The 21,627-nt window shown below is 40.6% G+C and overlaps 1 protein-coding gene across 1 annotated transcript in view; it reads right to left on the minus strand.

Moving 5' to 3' along the window:
• Positions 1 to 17,955, minus strand: part of ANTXR1 (ANTXR cell adhesion molecule 1) — a 78,969-nt gene extending 61,014 nt beyond the window's left edge. Inside the window, exons 1-8 of the mRNA XM_042836195.1 lie at positions 17,520 to 17,955; positions 10,250 to 10,321; positions 9,717 to 9,788; positions 7,478 to 7,559; positions 6,616 to 6,649; positions 5,141 to 5,220; positions 4,678 to 4,746; positions 3,781 to 3,861 (exon numbers count right to left, since the gene is read on the minus strand). Of these exons, the coding sequence (XP_042692129.1) occupies positions 3,781 to 3,861; positions 4,678 to 4,746; positions 5,141 to 5,220; positions 6,616 to 6,649; positions 7,478 to 7,559; positions 9,717 to 9,788; positions 10,250 to 10,321; positions 17,520 to 17,671 (642 nt within the window). The 5' untranslated portion in view covers positions 17,672 to 17,955. The remainder of the gene's footprint in view (positions 1 to 3,780; positions 3,862 to 4,677; positions 4,747 to 5,140; positions 5,221 to 6,615; positions 6,650 to 7,477; positions 7,560 to 9,716; positions 9,789 to 10,249; positions 10,322 to 17,519) is intronic.
• Between the last annotated feature and the right edge of the window lie 3,672 nt (positions 17,956 to 21,627).

Here is a 21,627-nt window from a genome sequence, read left to right on the forward strand (position 1 = left end):
TGTTGGACTGTCAAATAACAATATCTATTGTCAACTACAAAACAGTCACCTGTTCCTGCAGTGTTTTCTGTCCAATCACATATGCATGCATTCAGTGAAATCATAGAATCCTAGAACCATCAAGGTTGGAAAAGACCACCAAGACCATCTAGTCCAACCATCCATCTACCAACAATGACTTTCATCTTTCCTTCACACAACTCTCATCCTCTCTCCCTAACACCTGTACACAGCATATATATATTTGTAGGTGACATGTGAACAGCTAGCTCAGGATGAGTGCAGAAAAGCATCATTTCTCATACTTGGTCTATGATGCATTCATATTAGGTTCTCAAAAATGTTCCACGCTCAAAAGAAAGCAACGACCAGATCCTGTCCTGACTTCACACTGCTTCATGTTTCACTGCCTGCAGCACTTCTATCAAAGACACTGAGCAGAAGATGAAGTTGAGTTTCTGGTTTTCCTTCTAAGACTTACTCTGTTTGCTTTCAATTGACAAGTTATGATCCGTAGAATTTTCTCATGAAACAAAAACAACAACAACAAAAAAAAAACCACAGTACAAAGGAAAATGAAAAATTCTGGAGTTTCTTCAGCTTGTTTCTCCATTTACAGCAATCAGGTGTCTACCAGGTTCTTCCCTCATTTCTAATGAACTCAAAAAAAAATCCCAGCATTAAACAGGGGGAAAAGAAGTTGTAGCAGTGACTATCTCAGTGAGAGAAAACAAAAAAAAAGTAATTCATTTGCTTAATAAAAAATCACATTGGAACTTACAGGAGAGAAAGGACCAAAACCCACAGCATATTGAACGCCTACAGCTCTCCTTTTAAGACTTATGTTTCAGTTCATTTAAGCACAGCCCAAATAGCCTGGTGGTGCTCAGGCAGTGGGATACAGTCCTGCGTTAACAGCACAGAGCAGGGCTCCTCGCAGCTGCTCACTGAAGACTTGCTGGCTCCCACGAGCTGGCTGGAAAGCAAGGGCAGGGTGTTCCGAGACATGTGCAAACCCACCACCCCCAACAGCTCTGCTCAGCAGATGCATACCCAGCAGAGAGCCAGTCTCCAGCACTACCCCTCCCAGCTCCCGCCCTCTTGGAGAGACCTCAAAGCCCACGGCTCTGCACATGCAAAAGGTGAGGGAAGATTTGCTCCCTGGGACGAGGGGGAGGAGGAAGGAGTTGGGCTGCCTCAGCAGGAAGACAGAGCAGTTCATATCAAATCACTGCAGACCAGAGCAAACTCGAGTTTACACATCTCAAAAGCAATTTCAAGCACTAATCTCTCCCAGATTTATTTTATATTACCTTCCCATTACATCAGCCAGTACCTAGTAGCTTAACCAATCCCTTTCTCACATGGCTAAACATCCTTGCTATGCCAGCATTTACATGAGAGTTGAAAGAAGTCCACGGTTTCCAAATCTCGTGGCTCTTTCAATAGGAAAGGGCTTTCCTACTGTACAATCAACGAACATACAAATGTTAAGTTATGAGGCATACCAGAGAGCCTAGCTGCACAGTTATTACACCAAAGCAGAAAAGATAGGACGCTTACCCGTATCCTGGGCTTGCTGCAAAACTCCAGCGGAGTGGATCTCCAGCAGAGATCCTCCCCCACTGGCAGCCAGCTCTTAAATGGGTCCAGGAGAGGTGCAGCCAGGCTCCACCCCGTCCAGCAGCACAGCTGAATTGCCTTCACCTGCGCTCCCAGGCTGACTCAGTCTCACCCCAGGTGATCAATCAGAGGTTCAGGCCATGATTCAGCAGTTCCTATACGCCTTTGAACATTAATTTTACACTTTTTAGTTTAAGTTAAATTTTAAGTTTACACTAAGAATGAGGTATTCTCCAGGCACGGAATAGTAAGGCAGCTTGTTTTCTGGCTAGAACAAGAATCTACAGTCTATTTTTCTACAGTGATCAATTTCCTTTTTGCCATTCCTTTCACAGACCTCCTTTTTACACAGCCTATTGCAGTAACTTCAGTGCAAGGCACTATCTGCCTTATAAGATGGCAATGCTACCACACTGTCAGCAGGAATCAGACTCACTGCTGTGTAATTACTTCTTGTGACCCTCCTTTCCAGGGATGAAAAATCTTGCACCCATCAGCTGAAGTCTACCTCTATCTTAAGCACAACTGAAAAGGAGTCAGGACTGCTTCCGGAATTCATTAAAAAGAGCTGCAAAGGGAATGCAGGTCTGGGAAGCAAAATAGAGCTTTTTATTGTTTTCTTGCTTTTTTAAAAATAGATGCAACACCTGATTGAGGCCATAGCCCCATGCCTGGACAGTGTCTGGAAAGCCAATACACAAGGGATTCCATCTGCATGCAAAAGAACTAGGGAAAACTGCCTGTGCTGTGGGAGCATGTTTTTTGTATGGTACTAAATGGTCAGAATGGTGTGTAGCCGCTGTAAACACAGAAATATGAGACCTCCCTGGTGAACCTGCCCTACCCAGATTCAAGTGGAAAGTTATAGATTCCATCTGTGTTATATCAGCTAAGAAAGTCTGCACCAAAATGAACAAAACGCATGTCCCTAAAAGGACTTCCCATCTTCCTTTGTAGCTGTGGGAAGCAATACAATTAGAATGATTGTGAGCAAAACAAAAGAAAAACTAAGGTCTTGCTTTTCCTGCTCAGGCAAGGGAGGCCCTGGTCATAAGTAAGAAAGAATAAGGCCAATTCGCATCTTAAGAACTAGAAATAGAGATGTCTTATGAGGCTCTACTCTTTGCCAGTAGAGACCACAGAGCTATTTGCATGACTTGTACACAAGGAATAGGAAAGGAGACAATCCAGGCTGCCTCTCTCTTTGCCCGTGAACTGCTCACCCTCCAGTCATTTGTGTGCACCAGCTCTTACACGCTTTGCCCAGGCCCTACAGGAAATGCCAGCAGTTGATCAATCTGAATTGGGAAACATGAGTCTGGGGAAAAAATAAAACACATTGGGAGGCCAAGTGTAGAAAGGATTTTGCACAGAGAGCAAGATCTTTTCCCTCATTCTGTCAGGTAAGCAGTGCCTCATCCACCTATCAGGACAGAAAATATGCCAATCAGATTGGAATACAGAGACCAAAAAGTGCTCTAATCTCCCATATAGAGTGTGCCCATATCTCTGCTGACTGACTCCGTGGCCACCAGTTTACAGATTGTCCCAAAGTGCATTTTAAATTAAACCTGGTGTGTCATATTAAGGAGCAAAACATGTGGAGATTCATAGAATCACAGAATGGCTTGGGTTGGAAGGGACCTCAAGCTCCAAAACCCCCCTGCTGCATGCAGGGCCACCAACCTCCACATTTAACACCAGCCCAGGCTGCCCGGGACCCCATCCAGCCTGGCCTTGAACCTCCTGGGATGGAGGGAACATCTACAACCTCTCTGGGCAGCTGTTCCAGCACCTCACCACTCTCTCTGTAAAGAACTTCCCCCTGATATCCAACCTAAATCTTCCTTCCCTCAACTTAAAACTATTTCCCCTTGTCCTGCCATTATCTACACTTGCAAAGAGTTGACTCCCCTCCCATTTGTAGGCTCCCTTTAGCTACTGGAAGGCTGAGCTCAATGCTTCCTCTGTTTCAAACTGCTTGTAAAAACTCAATCTTGAATTAGCAATATTATCACCAATTAAGATTTCTTTGGACACAGCATTTGATTTACTCATAGGCAGCAGATACTTGTGAACAGAAGAAGACTAAATCTTTAACTATCGATAACAAATTCTAACACATATACATGCAAATATATGATTAAAAATACTTACAGAGTCAATAATTCCCTGCAGGGCTTCAAAACCATCATTCACAGGAAAGACATGATCTTTACTGTCAGCAATTCTTGCCAGCTGACAGCACGGTGCAAGTAAATAAAACAGAAATGCAAAGAATGAGATCAATTAGTCATCAGGCAGCACATGAAGAGTTAGTTCTTAAGACTTTTTAGTGCTAGTGGTTGCAATGGTGATGAGGAGACTGTTGGACTAGATGATCTTGTAGGTTGTTTCCAACTTGTGATTCTATGATTCTAAGACTTGTTCACTTGCAAGTGAAAAAAAAAAAAAACCTACCATAAGTGCTGTGCATAGATTGTTAATGGATTGCCTTTCCTGTGAGGACAGAGATTGGACCACTTGTAGTTCATGTTACATGTGAAATATAATTCATGGACACAGTGAATTTCTAAATTTCATGAAATTTAGAAGTCTTTCTGTTGAGTTAATAGGAAAAGACAGTAAAATATTAGAGTCACTAACGAAGGTGATTATTTTTGTCCCACAAAAATGAGATATTGCCATATAATTCTTTTTTTTTTTTTTTTTTTTTTTTTTTTAAACATTTTTCTTTCACAGAACTACACATTAAAAAGCAAAGTCCACACAACTTTCTATCTACAGCTTACACCAGATGGATTTGATAATCCTCTGCCTTTTCCCTGCTTTTCCACAACAATCATTGTGGCACATGAGCAGAGGAATACTTCTCTACAGAAGGAGGTGAAGGCAAAAGGGGCTTAAAATCAGCATCATGACCAGCGTGCTTCAGGTAGACACTTCAGACTGTCAAGCAGTCAGAGCGAGGAAAGAGAAAGAAAGTCTGGATTTTGTGCCTGTCCCAAATGGCTTTACGAAATACCCCAGCAGACACAATGAGCACTTGTTTACCTGGGTTTCATTGAAGTCTTTCACACCAACACAATATACTGTTGCTCCCAGCTCTCTTGACCGATTGGCCTGGAATAAGGAGAAGAGAAACAATGTGAACACAAATGATTATTTCTACCTCCAAACTTTTTTTTTTTTAACTGGAAGGTGTTAAAAAAAACTTGTTTTCTATGAACATATGAATTGACTCCGTTTTAATGAGTCAGAAATACTGCTGCTGTTAATGTCTATCTCTAAGATTCATGTCTGAAGAACACAAAGGTTGGCAATGCTGCCCATAGCAGGGAGATTGGAAGTTGATGACCTTTGAGGTTCCTAGCATCTCAAGCCATTCTACGATTCTATTATAGGATTCAATTAAAGTTTTCTTCCCTGGGATAAAAGACTTATCCTATATTTTGCCTTTGAAGCAACAGAACTAAACATTTTGCTCTCTCCCTGGCTAAAAATGTACAAGACTTACCTCCCTCTCAGAGTAGAAAAACAGGTCTTCATGGAGTTCTCCATCTGTCAGTGCAATGATGACACTTGCAGTTCTGTAACCTAAATACACGGAGTTCTTTAGTCCCATGTTTTGAGTAAAATTAACATAGAAAACATCTTACTAATGAGCTGCTAAACTGAAAATGGTTAGCATTAATCCCATGCCCTTATTCGCTTCCGCCAACCAGTTTTCAGAAGACATGAATTTCTGCACAATCTTTCCATTTGGGCACCTGCCTACAACACCAGTTTTAGACCATGCTCCTTTCAGGTGCCAATGATTTTTAACAGAAATTCTCTCATAACTAGTTCAGTATTTCAGACCAGTAGATTAGGCAGCAAGAAAAAATTAAGCAAACTGTTCCAAGCTATTAATTCCTGATTTTATTAATGCTGTAAATTCAAGAAATGTAGAGTTTCAGCTTGTGATGAAAAACTGAATTAGGTTATAAATAGATTTCGTAGGAAAACGAGCTATATTCTTCAGTCTGTCTATGTAACATATTTCAGCATCATGATTAAACACTGCTGTCTTCTCCTTGAATTGATTATAACTCAGGTTTTACAAGTTCATATTAATTTTCAGGAGCAGACAAATAGAATTCAATCATATCTCTGGCAGCAGACTTATTACAGGTCTGTAGGAGCTCTGTAGATAAAACTTGCACATTGTTATGGAAAGCTGATGGCACAGCACTCGTAAGGCAAAAGTAGATGGGCCAACATTGGCTTGAGGACCCAGTTGTACACTGCTTCTTCAACCTGTTTTTGTGTGGCACTGTTTACATGCAATGTAATACAAGCATGTAAAAACATTATCAATCCCCAGTATATTTACTGTATTTGTTCCCTTCTGCTGCAGTTGGATTTTACAGCTCAGTCCCGAAGCTTTACTGCATTCATGAATGGCCTTGCAAAACCACTAGCACTGGTTTTGTACTCAAACATCAGGTCTCCTGTCTTTCAGTTTCCAAGAAGAGACGTTTTATTTCCACTTTGTATTTTCCAGTGCAGAAAGATTTTATGTTAATTACCAGGAAGAAAGGCGAAATATTTTGGAAGCGACTGCACTTACTATTACACGTACTAATTTCTTGTTGAAAAATACATTTATGAAGAGTATCCCCATGTACTCATGTTTCAAAAGGAAGAAGAAATGGTTATCTGAGTCCTCAAGCGAAAAGAACATCACGTACCAGATAGTTTTAACACCAGTAGGTACCTTCAGTCAGTCAGGCTTCTCACTTTTGGCCTGAAAAGCACTTATTCCAGTCTGGACCCTTAAAGCTCTACCTGTTTTTTTTCCCTTTCAGGAGCAACTACCCTGAAGAGCATTGCATGCCTGTAAGAACAGGAGCCACCCACTACCTCTCTTGCAGCAAAGCTGCATTTCAAATCAATTAAGGGTATCAGTAAAGAAGGAAAAATATTTAATGGATCAGGAAAGTCTCTCACCATGAACATTTTCATAGTAAATCTGTTCACTTGCCTGAAATTAAATCAGAAGATTATTAGCAATAAATAATAATCCTGTGGGCATCTACACATGTACCAGAAAGAGAGAGAAGACAGCAGCAAGGATGTCATGATTGTAGCCTACAGATGACCTCTTACTGGCTTCACAGAACAAGTTTCTTGCCTGTGGCTTTCACTGCATGACTTTTCTAAAGCATTAACTCAAAGAAACCCTAAGACTGCTGGCCAATCATCATCTCCCACTACTCCATCTGGAAATCACATTCACCTTCCTACTTTAGAAACATCCTATGTCCATTGATATATACTCTCCAGCACTTCTAGGTCAACTACTCCAATTGGAAACAAACCAACTGCAAAGAGATATTCACATGCTTCTATCTCTTGCCATAACTGCACACAAGCATATTTTGCAAGGCTGAAGGACAAATGCTTCAACGTTCCAAAATCAAGAACTAAAAAGCTGGCAGAAGAATACTTTTAAAGTATTAAAGTTATTTTTTTATTTTATAGTTTTAATTTTTAATTTTTTAAAATTTGTTACTGTTTTTGTCACCTCAATTTTTGAGGTGTGTTCAATGCATTTTTCAACAAACAGTTTCCCAATGCTCAAAAATGTACATGTAGTACAGAATGGGAAGGAATTCAAGATTTCCCTAGTAAAGATTTAGACAAACTCCTGATCTTGTAAAATACATAGGAGAAGACTGGAAAAGGCAATAACTTTTTAGTAGCATTGTTTGTCCATGACAGTAAACAGGTTATGGCCACAGCCTCAGATCCCAACCAACTCTAACAACCCAGACACAGTTTAAATACATTCTGACATGCATCTAGTTACCCTTTCAAATCCTTCATGCATGTATGTGTCACCTCCTGGAAGGACTTTCTGAAGCTCTTCTAGACCCTGACGTATCTGTTCCCTGAAATGAATGCAGATGAATTGTTATATCCAAGATCAAATGTATCAGGACTTGATAGCCCGGTGAAGACACGCATGGCCGAAATCAGATAGAGATGGGAAAAAAGAGTTAACTCAATGTATATATAGATTAAGGTAATGTCTGGATACCTTTCTAAGGATGCAGAAAATAGAGCAGATGTGCTCTTTGTGGTTATTCCCACAGCCCAGAGAAAGCCATGACAACCACTTCTCCATACACATTTCTCTCCAAATAGATATTCCTTGTGCAGCACTGATCAAACCTCTGTTGCAGAAGTAGAGCTGCTGAGTTGCATATGGGTTATATTCCTCACCTGTGCTTGCTGATTTGACTGTGCAAATTAATCAAAAAGCCATAAAGTCTGATCGGATGGATGTTTATCTGCGTGGGTAGTGGCTGAGGGATGTGGGATTGTTTAGTCTGGAGAAGAGAAGGCTCAGGGGAGACCTTATTACTTTCCTGAAAGGAGTTGGTAGTGAGATGGAGGTTGGCCTCTTCTCCCCAATAACAGTGAGAGGATGAGAGGAAATGACATTAAGTTGTGCCAGGAAAGGTTCAGATTGGATATTAAGAACAATTTGTTCTCTGAAAGAGTGTTCAGGCATTGGAACAGGATGCTCAGGGAGGTGGTGGAGTGACTGTTCCAGAAGTATGTAGATGTGACACTGAGTGACAGGTTTAATGGGGATGTGTTGATGGTTGGACTATCATCACCATCAGGCCCATAGAATCACTGAGATTGGAAAAGACCACTAAGATAGTTGAGTCCAACTATCAATCTATCCCCACCATGCCCACTATGTCCCTCAGAACCACATCAACCCTCTTCTTGAAAACTGCTATGGATAGTGACTTCACTTCTCCAGGCTTCTTCATGCTGATAGACCACATGGAACCTTGGGGAAGATGGAGAAAGTTTTGCCACTTTTCCAACTTCCCTACTAAAAAGACTGTGTTGGCTGAAGGACTGGAAGGAAGCCCACCCCTTGTTTCTTAGACCTCTGATAAAAAGCCAGCAGCTCTCCAATTCAGCTGGCTTTTGACTAATGCCATATCAATATCCTGTTCCCAGTCAACATTTCTAGGACAGCTGCATAAATAGGAAATACATTTCCACATGGGAGACATACATAGCAAGCCTCATAGCTTAAAGCCTTAAGAGACCAGAGATCCCTGCAACAGGGTGAGAGACAGACAGAGGCAGGCACAGGTTTTCTCTGGCACCAACGTACACATGGTTAATTTTCTTTTTACTTATTGTTGTAGTAAATGGCAAGAGACATTTAGGCTGCCTGGCTTTAATGACATTTTTCAAGGTTGGTATGTGTGTGGACTGCTCTTTAGGAAAGTGGCCAGTTTCCTATTCATTTCTCTATAGTAGCTGCTCTGGTATGCAATTTCACAGACATCCAATATGTTAAACACATGCTGACTTATACAGCCTTCACATATGTTACATATATCTTTGCTCCACGTGGCAGTGAAGCTAACAGAGGAAGCAATAGTGATTAAAGAACCCTATCCAGCTCTTGCAGGCAAAGTGAAAAAAAATATATCAATCCTACAGATTTTGCTGGGATTAATTTGAGGATCTGCAAGGGAGCAACAAGAACATGCTTCAGAAACATGACAATCAAACTGTCATTGCCAAAAATACACACTCTTGCAATCCATCCTAAACACTTTGCTTGTTTTCAGGCATCTGAGAAATCATTCCCATCTCTACATCAAGAGAATAATAATCATGTACTGTTTTCAAGTTTGTTTTTATGGGAAGGGAGTTTCACTTATTTGTTTGCAGAAAAAACTCCCTACAGACATTTCAAAGGCAATGAGGCCTTGTTTTTTTTGACAACAGCCTGAAAATGTCTGGAAAGCAGACTCCCAGATAGAGCACTATCTGGCTTTAAAGCTCAGCTGCTGAAGAAAAGACATTTAGAAACTAAAACTCAGAAGACAACTTCTGCTTTAAGAGACCTTAGGGCACCTTAGGAGAATGAGTGTCATATATGAAATGGCCAGGTGATTTAATTCATTTGAGAAGAACAAAGATGTCACCGTGTTGTTGATTGAGAGATGGAGATCATTGAGCAAGGAAAGCGAAGGAAGATGTAGAAAGACTTTTAAACATCTTACCTGTCTTCTGTTAATCTCATCAGAATTGTTCCTCTGGTTGAAAAAACTATGAAGGACATCCTCAGTTGAGGGCTGGAGAAAAAGAGACAGCAGAAGTGACTTCGGTGGTCCAGACCACAGCTTAATGTATGTGTAATAACAAACTCAAAGTGCTCTTATTGCTACCAAGAGTATAACTCAACAAGAGAGGACTGAGCAGCAAATGGGGCTTTGCCCTGGGCAGCTCTAGCCAAGGAATACCATGAGGAATATGTAGTAATCAGGCAGCTCAGAAATGATGAGAATTCCCTGCCTGCAAAAGTACAATTTGGTCCATAGAAGTCAGGCTGGAGAGAAGGATCCATTTAGATTATCTGCTCCTGTGTCCTACAGGACAGGAACAGGGGAAGTTCAGGAACAATTCAAAAGCAATTAATGGGATGATCTGAGAAATACATTAAGAACCTCCACTAGGTGAGTTCCCCAAGGGGAAATCAGAATGTACTCCTTGACACCCCTCCTCTCTCAGTTATCTACAAATTAGTACCTCTTACCTTATGAACTTACGGGCCAAATGTTCCACAAAGTGATATATTTCATTCCAGTGGTGCAGGACACTTCCTGATCTATGGGAAATAATGATTACAGGACATATTTAATTGCTGCTTTGTAGTTTTCCAAGCCTAGTGCTTTCTTACACACTGCTCATTGAGTTATTTCTATTCTTCCTTTTAAGAAATATTAAAATGTGAATTACATTTCCTACTTAACTTTGAAAAGCATTTGTGCTCCATGCAACTATTTGAGACTACACATCACAATAACATGTGGCAGTGATGTCAGACCTTTACAAATAAACCCTGTGTTAGCAATGCCTGTCTCCTTGCACTGTCTGTTATATGAATTCAACCAACTCATTTGCCATAGCTTTGTGCAGAGCTTTTAGCTCATTTTGGGAATGAAATGCAGTTGTAGGAACAGATTCCTAAGCCTCTCTAGCATTTTGACTGTGCTGAAAACCATGAAAAGTAAAATACCTTCAGTCCACATCTTGGCTGTTGCTTCCCATTCTGTCATAGCTCAGTTCAAGGCAAAACACAAAATAATGCTGCTCCCCAGGAAAATAAGCTATGGATTTGGATGGGATTGGATTATTCTTCATGTTGTAAGAACCAGGAAAAAATGAGATTAACTAGAATCTTCCAGCACTAAGTGCACCTTCTGGCATGGACATTTATATGAATATTGGAATATTAATATTGGGAAAAAAATAATTTCTAGAAATGGAAAATAAATGTGTCATCACTTATTTCTATTCATTGACTACAATTAAAAATATTTATAGGGGAAAAACAAACCCAGGTTTAACAGAAAACTCAAAAACTCATTGATCTGCAGCCTGAGAAGAGAAATATGATTATTTGAGAATGCTTTTTCACTTCACAGAAAAAAAAGGCATCTGATCCAACTCTTCTCTACCTTAGGGCTGAGAATCTAAACGAATACCCACAAATAGATTCAACCAAGTTCTACACACCTGGCACAAGCAGCCCCTGCTGAGCTGCAAAAACCATTACTTCACTTCCTAGAAATACTGCAAGCATGCAAACCAAATTGTACAGGTTACATAAATTTCCTTCTTTCTTCTCCCCACACCTGGTTCTTATTTACAGCCATTCCGTATAACCCTTCACCCGATCCACTTCTCCATGATACCTCAAGTCATTTTTTCTTTGTATGACCCCAGAGGTCCAAAGGCAGCCTTAGATGGAGACATGCAATGGGAAGCCTTGCACATATGCTCCATCTGGATAAATAGTGAACAACACAGGTTCTCTCTACACAAAAGAGAATAAAAATAAAAATAAACAAACAAATAAATAATAAATAAAACCTTGCAGACACCCTGTTTTCTTTCTGTAACAGCTTGCATAGGAGACTCAATCACAAGAAGGTGCTAATGTCTCTGTGTTTCTTGGATCTTCAGGGAAGAGACACAAAATGTTTTCATCAGACCAAGACTTGAAATCATTACTTGTTCTCCAACCTCGTGTGTATCACAGAGGGCCAAATAAATGTCTCTGTTCATTGCAGGGGAGTCAATGACCTTTAAGGACTCTTCCAACTCAAACGGCTCAATGTTTCTTTGGTCTTAATAAATTAAACCACACAGACAGTGAGAAAATTGATGTCTTGTAACAGGTGATGAATGATCTACATTAGGATTTGCCCTCAAACAAAAAACTCAGCCACATCCAAATTGCACTAGTTTGTATACTGACAGAATTGAGACACTCAAAGCTCAAACCCAGATGCAGATCTCTCTCAAACACGTGGAATAAATCTAAGACCTTGAATATGACACCCCAGTGCCATCAATGCCAAACCATCACTGAGAAAAGGTTTGAAAATGGAAATTTGTTGTCTCGACGTGGTGAGGCACAAAATAAACACTCGACATTATTGTAATGGTTGCGCCAGCCTCCAGAAGACAATAAAGTCAAGAGTTCATAAACCACTTACTACATCCTGCGCTGAAATGTAGGTTGCTTTAGACCAGCAACACTAGCCTAGAAATATGCGATTATTCCTTTTCATTTTGCTGCAAACCACTGAGCAGAATCTAACCATCAGTTAAAATTACTATTACTGCAAAGCACCTGAGAATGAGATCCAGACACAGAGCACATATGGTATGTGGGTCATCATTAATAACTCTTGCCATTTTCCATGGCTCTGAAGTCATGCATTTTTTTGAAACAGCACTTGCCAGAATGAAGCTTAAAAACCAATTGCTCTGTTCCGTAATGTGCCAGTCAGCAGCACACCCCGTTTACTTGTCTGCATCTGTGACTTCATTCTGCTTTGTTTAAATGGTTTGGGCAGTGGGAGCCTTCCTACTCATCTAATGACACCGAAGAGAAATGACCTGAAGCTCAAGAGCAGCAGAAGGTTCTGTCTGCTATAAGGAATTTCTGTATCACTGCAATGATCAAAACCCCACAAGTGAAGGATGGTTTCTTCTTTCAGTTACAAAAGCACCAAAGTGCGATAATTGTAATAATGTACAGTTATTCTTCATGTCTACCAGAGCAAGATTAAAAATGGGTCCCAAAATAAAGGCTTACACTTCTGTTGACCACACAGATCCTTTCTTTTAGCACAAAACATCTTCCATCTGTAGGTGAACAATTTGCAGTCCACGTGCAGTTCATTTCTCTGTTGAATCAGTCCAAGGTCTCAGTGCATAAGACACCAAGGTCTGTATTTAGAAGAAATATTTTGATTTAAAAAAAAAAAAAAAAAAAAAAACCAACCCAAAACATTTTCTCGAAGAAAATGTCACTTATGCAGCCCCTCCTTAGGCATGCCAAGAATTCTAAACAGAAGAAATATTCATAAAGCCTAACTGCAAGGCAATTAAAGAGAAATTTAAGGTTATGTCTTCATATTCCCAAGAAAAAAAAAAAGATGATGATCTGCAAGCCAGTGCTGCAAGGCTGAAAGGTTGATGGTGTAAACTTGCAATTTACGTAAAGGCTTTCACTGAGAATGCCAAATCCTCTTGCTGGAGAAAAGCCCAATAAGTGGAAATTAAGAATAAGTAAGCTATTATGCCTTTAACAAGAGAATGATACATTTTGTGGTCAACTGTGCTGGGATTTGGTACATCTAAATTCAATCCAAAGCAGAGACACTCCACATGGCTCAGTGTTTCCAGAGGCAAAGAGCCACATGCTGGCCCAGCAGGTGCCTTTCTCTTACCCATGCACTACAACCCAGAGCTGTAGTGACACAAACTGTCTTAGTTTGTCTTTCCTATACTTTTTGAACTCCTTATTTGCATTTCTCCTACTGCACCTTCTCAGCAAATCCACGGTGGTATTTTTAGTTCACAACATAGATGAAAATAGAGCCAAGGCCACAAACTCATAGAATGGCTTGGGTTGGAAGAAACCTCAAAGATGACCCTATTCAAACGCGCTTCATCTAGTTCCAACCCCCAAACTCTTTGACAGAGCTTTCACAGCAGCTACAAGCACTGCAGCAGGCAGAAGTACATACAGACACCTGATTCAGACTGAAGCTGATCCAAATTTTCCTTAAACTTCTACTTTTGGTCCAACTCCAAAATGCCTCTGAGTTGTCAGAGGTGGCACTGACCCAACAAGTTTTGAAGCATTGTTTCATTGAGCACTTGAAAAAAAATAACTAAATCATGCTCCTCTGTACCACATCCCCAAGGCTCTGGAACACTTCCAGGGACAGCAACTTCACCACTTCCCTGGGCAGCCTGCTCCAATACCTGACTACTCTTTTGGAGAAGTAGTTTTTCCTAATACTCAACCTAAACTTCCCCTGGGACAACTTGAAGCCATTCTCTCTCATCCTTACTTGCTTCATCATGCTAAGGACCTGTTAGAGTCAACTTTTCTTACAGACATGTACTGTGCAGCTATTTGCACATGGAAAGTAAAGAGCATAGGAAATAATGCCTTTGACATGCAATGGATACAGCATTGTCTCACTACTTCTTCATTCTTTCTTAATTAAGACCCTATCTCATCTCACATCCGGGATGCAAATTATTTGGCACCATAGAGGTGCCCAGGGCCACGGACAGAACACTGAGCAGCCTGATCTCGTAGGGGGCAACCAGTCCATGGCAGAGGCTGGAACTGGATGATCTTTAGACCCCATCTAACCCAACTATTCCATGATTCTATGATCTTTAAGGCCCTTTCCAATCCATCCATTCCATTATTCTTCTGCCATTTGTTTCAACACCATTCAGTATACAGGAGGCTCAGACCACGACCAAAACCACTCAGCACTGCAGTAAAACATGCAGAAACACTAAAGGATGTGCCATGTACGACCAGCTGACTTAACTACACCAGTAGGCTTTACCTTCCACAATGCTAGGTGGAAGGTAAAGGTTGGAAAGGTCACTAAGATCATCTAAGATCATCCTGGTATGATTAGGAGGAATGCTCAGTAATATGCATGACTACATCCTGCATATTATCAAAGTAGCAAATATCAGATAACTGTACTCTAAATATCTTACAGCTTGAGCTGCAACACCCCATACCCACATTATTAATTATTTTTACAATCATAGTCAAAGGGAAATGGATTAATCCAATCTCAACTCATGTGATCACAAATCCTTCATCGAACCTGCTGCCAGGCAGCTCAGAATATCAAGTTGGGTATTTGTGTGTGCAATACTGCTTCAAACCTTTCAAGTTGCCCACAGAGAAGTGGCGGATGCCCATCCCTGGAGACACTCAAGGTCAGGCTGGATGGGGCTTCGAGCATCTGATCAAGTTGTGGGTGTCCCTGTTCAATGCAGAGGAGTTCAACCAGATGGCCTTTAAGGTCTTTTCCAACTCAAACAACTCTGTAATTCTGTAATTACTTCCAAGAGGAGCACTCACACAGTTTAGGAAGCAACAGTCAAGGCTTAATGAAAGCATGCAAGTGCACACACAGATTAAAGATGCTCTGGTAACCCAGCGGTACAAGAGCAGCACTGTGATAAGGACAGCATACAAGGTGCTAAATGGATTTCAGTAGTCTCTCAATCTGGCCAAGCAATGAGGCAAAGGGTCAGGATAGGGCTCCAGCACTGGTGAGTTCCAGCACTGTGTTTATTGTTGTTCTGTCCTCCTCTGATCCCAGAAAGTTGCTTAATATCTTAATGGCTTTCTTCCACCACTGCCATTAATGCTTCATATTTCAAAACCTAAATCTGCTCCAGGATCTTTATCACCAAAGCTCACATAATTTTTAAAGGAATTTCTAATAAAAACAGCAAGGTGCACCATGGATCTATTATGCTCATTTCACAGTTTGCCAGAAGGTCCATGTAGTCATTCAGGACTTCAGCAACATCTTTGAAGACAAACAAAAACAGCAGAAAAAGCAGAAAATCCAAGCTAAGTAAGAATGCTGATGGCCCAGAGCTCAAGGACCTTTAAGGTCCCTTCCAACCTAAGCCATTCTGTGATTCTGAAGAACAAAATACAGCTTTAAAGAAAAAGATGGGATCACCTCCTGCACCACTCTAAGTTTCTCCTTGGCTACCTCAAAGGCTACAGAATGCAGTAGACAAAATACAGCACACACCAGCAGCTGAACACCGTTGACTCCTCCAAATTCCACTGGAGACCAGTGTGATTTTAACACCAGTGGGCTTTGTATCAGTCGATTTCTGCACCAAAAATGGGAAACCTACAACCGTTCAAGTAGGATTTTTTTGATACCTTGATATATGCACTGAGTACCTTGAGTCTGTGTGCTTTAAGTTTGTGCCAAGCTTTGAATTTCTGCATAAATTTCCTTGAGCAAGTGTAGAAAGTCATTCCTTCAGTAAAAGGACAGCACAGAGCTTGAAATAATAGCTCAGAGCTATTCCAGAGCACATCCATCAGATTGGGTAAAACCTCCCATTCTGCCCCAACCTTCAGGAGAACTCAGTTTGCAAAAGCTGTCAGCAGTGCAAATCATGCTTTGTTTTTCAGGTGGAGCAATAGAAGCTGTAAATGTGCCTGATCATTGCAGGGGGTTGGACTAGATGGCCCTTTAGGTCCCTTCCTACTGAAACGATTCTATAAATTATTCCAGTTAACAGCAGAATGGCCAAAGCAACACTGTGCAATAGACGAGAGGAACTTCTTTCCACTGAATGAAGTAAAACAAAAAAAAAAAATTATTTCCCCGGAGAATAAGGACAGCTGGCACAGTAACACACCCAGCTCACTCATCTCAGCCTTACATTTTACCCAGTATTTTGCAATAAAGCGTTATGTAATTCCAAGTCATTTATACAAATGGAATGTGGCTGCTACTGAAAAACACTCCAAGGATCAGAGAGAGAGCTGCTGGCAACTCAAAATATTTTCCTATCTCAAATTTATGGTTAAAAATGCCAGTGCTATGGCTCTGGCACTTACGTGCTCCAATATTTCCAAACTTGAGGTTCAAAATAACTATTAAGGAATTAATTAACTATTAACTATTAATGAAGGAATTTACCACAATTGTTTTAACCGTAACTTCTAACACATTTAGTTTGTTGCATTGCTTCAACAGGATGCTTTCCAAAGCTCAGCTTATATCTATTTCACATTGCCACTGAATAGGCACAGTTACCACATCCAGATCAGAATTAGTAATGAAGAAGTGAGTGGGCAGTTATCTCCAGCACAAACAATTAGGCAGTCAAAATATGCGTTTGATTAACAGGAACAAAGAAAATGTGACTCAGCCTGGAGAAAAATAAAGTTTGCTTTCAAATAAAGCAATCTCTTTTTTCCCAACAGAATGGCCAAAATCAGACCCTTTTAAAGAGGGCTGCCACATCTCAGAGCCTCGTCTTTACCTGCTTGGACATGGACGCATGGGCAGCAGCAGATCCTCAGGCAGGAGACATTTTTTGCATGTTTTCAGCTGCAGAATTAATTCTGCAGTACCATCTCCCCATAGTGCCTCAGATATCACTGTGGGGAAACCAACATGAACAGGGTCCTGCTCTTCATCCCAAGCATGGTGCCAAGTACAGAGGAAAGGTTTGATATCAACCACAGCAAAATTTATATACCCATTTGATTTTCAAAGCATGTTAGCATTATACGCTACACCCACCAAAGTTATCACCACCACAATAGAGTTTCTCAGTCCCTTGGGGACAAAATGAATTCTCCAAAACAAAAAACAAAACAAAACTAACAGACAAACAAAAAAACCCAGCACATGGTGCCCCAGTTCACACCAAGAGAAAGGCTGCTTTGAAATAGACGGATAGAACTGACTTACTTGTCCAGAATGAAGTACAAATCAAACCCTCCGTAGCAGGCAGGACCCCCGTTCTCTCTCTTCCCACTGTGTCCATCACACACCAGCAGAAAAGTTGCAAAGAAGAAACACTTGAAGCCAAATCTGGCGATGCTTTGCTTTGCAATGGCCATTATATCCAGAGAAGATGAGAGAAAAAAAAAGTCTTCCCTTGATCTCCTTTATTTCACAGCCTTCTCCCCAAAAGCCATTCAACACCCTTTAAATGCACAGACAGGTATTTTACTTCTTAAAACTCCACTTGCAACAGTTGTCCTCAGGAATTGCAAGGCTTCCCCCCTTGTTTCCCTTGCACTTCTGTTTCTTGGTTTCAGATTTCAAGATGCACAATACTGTATTTCACTTTTTTTTTTTTTTAAAGGGACTTTGACCCTCACTCTCCCTTAGTTTGAGAGTACCACCGTTGCTTCCCAACAGGAGCAGAGAGATTTTGCTTTACTGCAACCTTCAGCAAGTACAGGGGGAGTTTGACACCCCCCTTCCCTTGTCCACCTTTAATTATTATTGTTATTATTGAAAAAAGAAAAAAAGATAAAAAGAAGAAAAAAAAAAAAAGCAGCTCAGAGAATGCCACCTACTGGTGAAAACTCAATGTAACTGGAGCCTCTGGATGGAAAAGACATTATCTGTGCATTGAGCACACATAGTGCAGGCTGCAAGGTTTGGGGTGAGCAGATTGCTGATAGCATTCACGCAGCATTGTGCAGAGACTTTTCACCCGATGCCAGTATCCAAGTTAGAGGCATAAAGAATTAAAATCTGGAGCAATGTAGCAAAAGTCAAAGAGAAATTACTACTGCATTCATTCTTTGTGTTTTCTCAGTCTTAAGAAATCCCGTGCCTATGACCATGCTTCCCTCTGCTATCCTTAGCTTGCTCCAGGGGCCAGACACCAGGGGCTGAAACCTCCCTCTTCCTGCAAACCTTGCCAGGAAACTCATCTTCTCAGACTTCTTCCAAAAACAGCATCAAAACGCTGCAAGACAACTCAAAAATAACACCATTCCCAATTCAGAGCAACCTCAGTGCCGACAAGAGCTACAGTAGAGGTCCCAAGAGTGGGACCTCTCCTTCCAAATCAAATGCTCTCAGGAGAAGAAGGAATTTTATTCCTTTTTATTCCTTTTTATTGGGGATTGGAACCAGCTGTTTTTTGTGGTCCCTTCCAACCCAAGCCATTGTATGATTCCCTCTTATTTGTTTCTGACTGACTCTGAAATGAACAAATAAGTAACAATTCAGAATAGAATAAAAATGCTGTGCTCAAGAAAATAATTCTAGCCTGAACCTAGCAGGAGGAAAGAAACGTGCAGGAGATCGGGTTCCCTGCGTGGCTCTGCATTCAGGCTAACAGAAGGCCCCATAAAGCTTAGGAATAAACCAACAGATGAGGCATCAGATGGAGAGCAGAGCACTGAGATGGAGAGGTGAAAATGTGAGGTGAAATGCTGTGATTTGTGCTATGGCATGAATGTGGTTCAGGGCAAATTCTCCTCATGCAGCCAAGGTGCTTCAGCTGCACACAGCAGCTCAATGGTTAATTAAGCTACAACTGATGTTCTTAGTGTGTGATTAGCATTTGGGTAACTAAGTAATGGAGGAAATGACTTCAGCTGGTTTTCTTCTTTTCTTATCTATTCTGAAGCAGCATGGAAGCTGGTTCCTCCAGTGGTAATAGGGGTGCTGCTGAAGTGTCACCCACCTGTATCATCACTGGGTGGGTTTTCTGAGCACTCATTCATTGTGGTTTTAGGGAAGGTGAGCTGGGTTCAGTTCCCTTTGGCTTACAAATGTCCAGCTTATACAGTGGGTAATGATTTCTGTCAAGATCTCAAAGCATTCCTGTACTTTCCTGATGGTTGAGGAAGGTGTTAGAGCAGCATGCATGGATAAGTGAGACTTAATGAATTGCTGCTATTGATATTATAATCATAAATACATCATCATTGCACAGGAATAAGACACTTGTCTTAACACAACTAACAAAACTGAGCTGAACAGTCTGATGTGGTATAGGACAAGAGACCCCTCTGGGTAATGAGGGGTGTGCTTTTTCTTACTCTGTGTGTCCTCTTAAGGACATGGTTTAGTGGGCAATATTGGTGCTGGGTGGATAGTTGAACTGGAATCTTACTGACTCAATTGCTCTATAACATATAATTCAAGGCTGACACCCAGTGGCCAAGTGCTTTTTTCTTCCTTGGATTGCTCTAAATTTTCAAGTAAATCAAAAGCAAGACAGTAGGGTGATCTTATTTGACTTTATTCTGCTTTAAACTTATTTGTCTCTGCTGGAACGTGTAGTCCTGGATTGTGTTTTTCTTCTGGTGGTTAGAGTTTTTTCCACTGCTTGTCTATCAGGAACCGCTAACTATTTGCATGTGGATGTAACCTCTCACTGAAGGGGAATATTAAGTTGAGTAGATAAATATTTTGCTTGTGAAATTTTAGTAATCAGCTCAGGTCTCAGCAGTGCTGGGATTGCACCAAATGTTGAGGTAACATCTTTTTTTCAAAGAGAAGAAAGGAGGTCATGGGGAGCTACAGATTGGTGGTGTTGAGGGCTCCTGCCCTTCCAACCCAAACTGTTCTATAAATTGGATTTCTTTGTTTTTTGAAGCTTTCGTTGATCATAAAAAGTGCAGCAATGAGAAAACAGACACAGTTTATTCATGCTAAAAGTGTTTATTTGGAAGATACTATCACCAACTAATCTCTTACAACATCTGAATCATGAAGAACAAAACTCTCAAAAGACATGATGTCAGGGAAGAATAGCATCAGAGATGGCTTTGTTCAGATATTGGGCGTTGATACTAGCTTCAAGAAAGGCATGGTGCTCAAACTTTGCCAGCACGGCAGTAGTCAATGCCCACAAGATTCAGGACATCAAGTCTGTAGCATGCGTTTTGGTTGTAGAAAATCTGGTTTACTAAAAGAAAGAAAAAAAATACCATGAGTTAATTCCCAAGATATTAGTGCAAGTCATCAAACCCTGATTGTGGCACCGACAGGAAGACAGCTAACGATTTATACTTGTCTGCATAGCAATGGCTTGCACTTTACCTCTGACTAAGGAATGTTTTGTTATAATCATTGCTATAGAAATAATTTAAGTCTATGATTGAAATTTAATAAGGAATAATAAGAAATAATTTGTCTGTGATTCTTTTGTTGTCAGCTGCATATTTGACTCAAAGGAATGCAAACTGATGCTACTTAATAATCTTTACTTTTTTAGTACTAAGGGACACTATTATACCCTATATCGTTAGTATATATTATTGTGTATTATACAGGTATGTATGTATATTTAATAGGCCCTATCAGGCTTTGTCGTTATCAAACAGTCCTATAAACTGTCAGCAGTCTCTGAACTGGAGAATAGTAACAAAACATTCTTCCAATCCTGAGCCCTCCATTCAAGGCCTGAAGTTTTAGACTTATGTCTACCTTCAGTGGTAACAAGAGAAATAGTGTATTGCCAAAGGAAACAAAATCACCTGTTTAGCTTATAATTCATATGATGAAACTTACCACCCTCCTGCTGTGACTCTTCGAAAGCAAGGAAGGTTGGGAGTCCGCTGCAGAGAGCGAAGATATCGTTTCCGTAAGGCATGAGGTCAACAACTGGTCTTCTGGTGACGATGTACCTGATGGAACTCGAGAGCACGCTTTCGCCTTTCACATTCTAAACATCAAATGACATAATTTGGTGCCTTGATCCATTTAATTTTATGCACATTCCTATTTCTGAAGCAATGAGACTGTGCTTGCTGTTCTACTAAAACTGTACAAAAGAATTTCCTCATTCACTTATAAATCTCTCACCATAGAGGTACCTGGGACGTAACTGGAAGAGTGGAAAGAGAAGAAATCAATTCCGTTTTCTAAAACTGGAACCAAGGGGAGCAATAGGAAAGTTGGCAAATGTATCTACATTAAAATAATTTGAAAGCAGTTCTTATGATCTTAAGAATTATGTTTTAATGGGATAAATTCTCTTAACTGTTCCAGAGTGCTTTGTTTTCATTGAATTTCAAGCATATTTTCCTTGTTAAGTGATTTG

Source organism: Centrocercus urophasianus, unplaced genomic scaffold (assembly GCF_019232065.1).
Source record: "Centrocercus urophasianus isolate 14NV4802_14NV808 unplaced genomic scaffold, USGS_Curo_1.0 seq_58, whole genome shotgun sequence".
NCBI classification, from domain to species: Eukaryota; Metazoa; Chordata; class Aves; order Galliformes; family Phasianidae; genus Centrocercus; species Centrocercus urophasianus.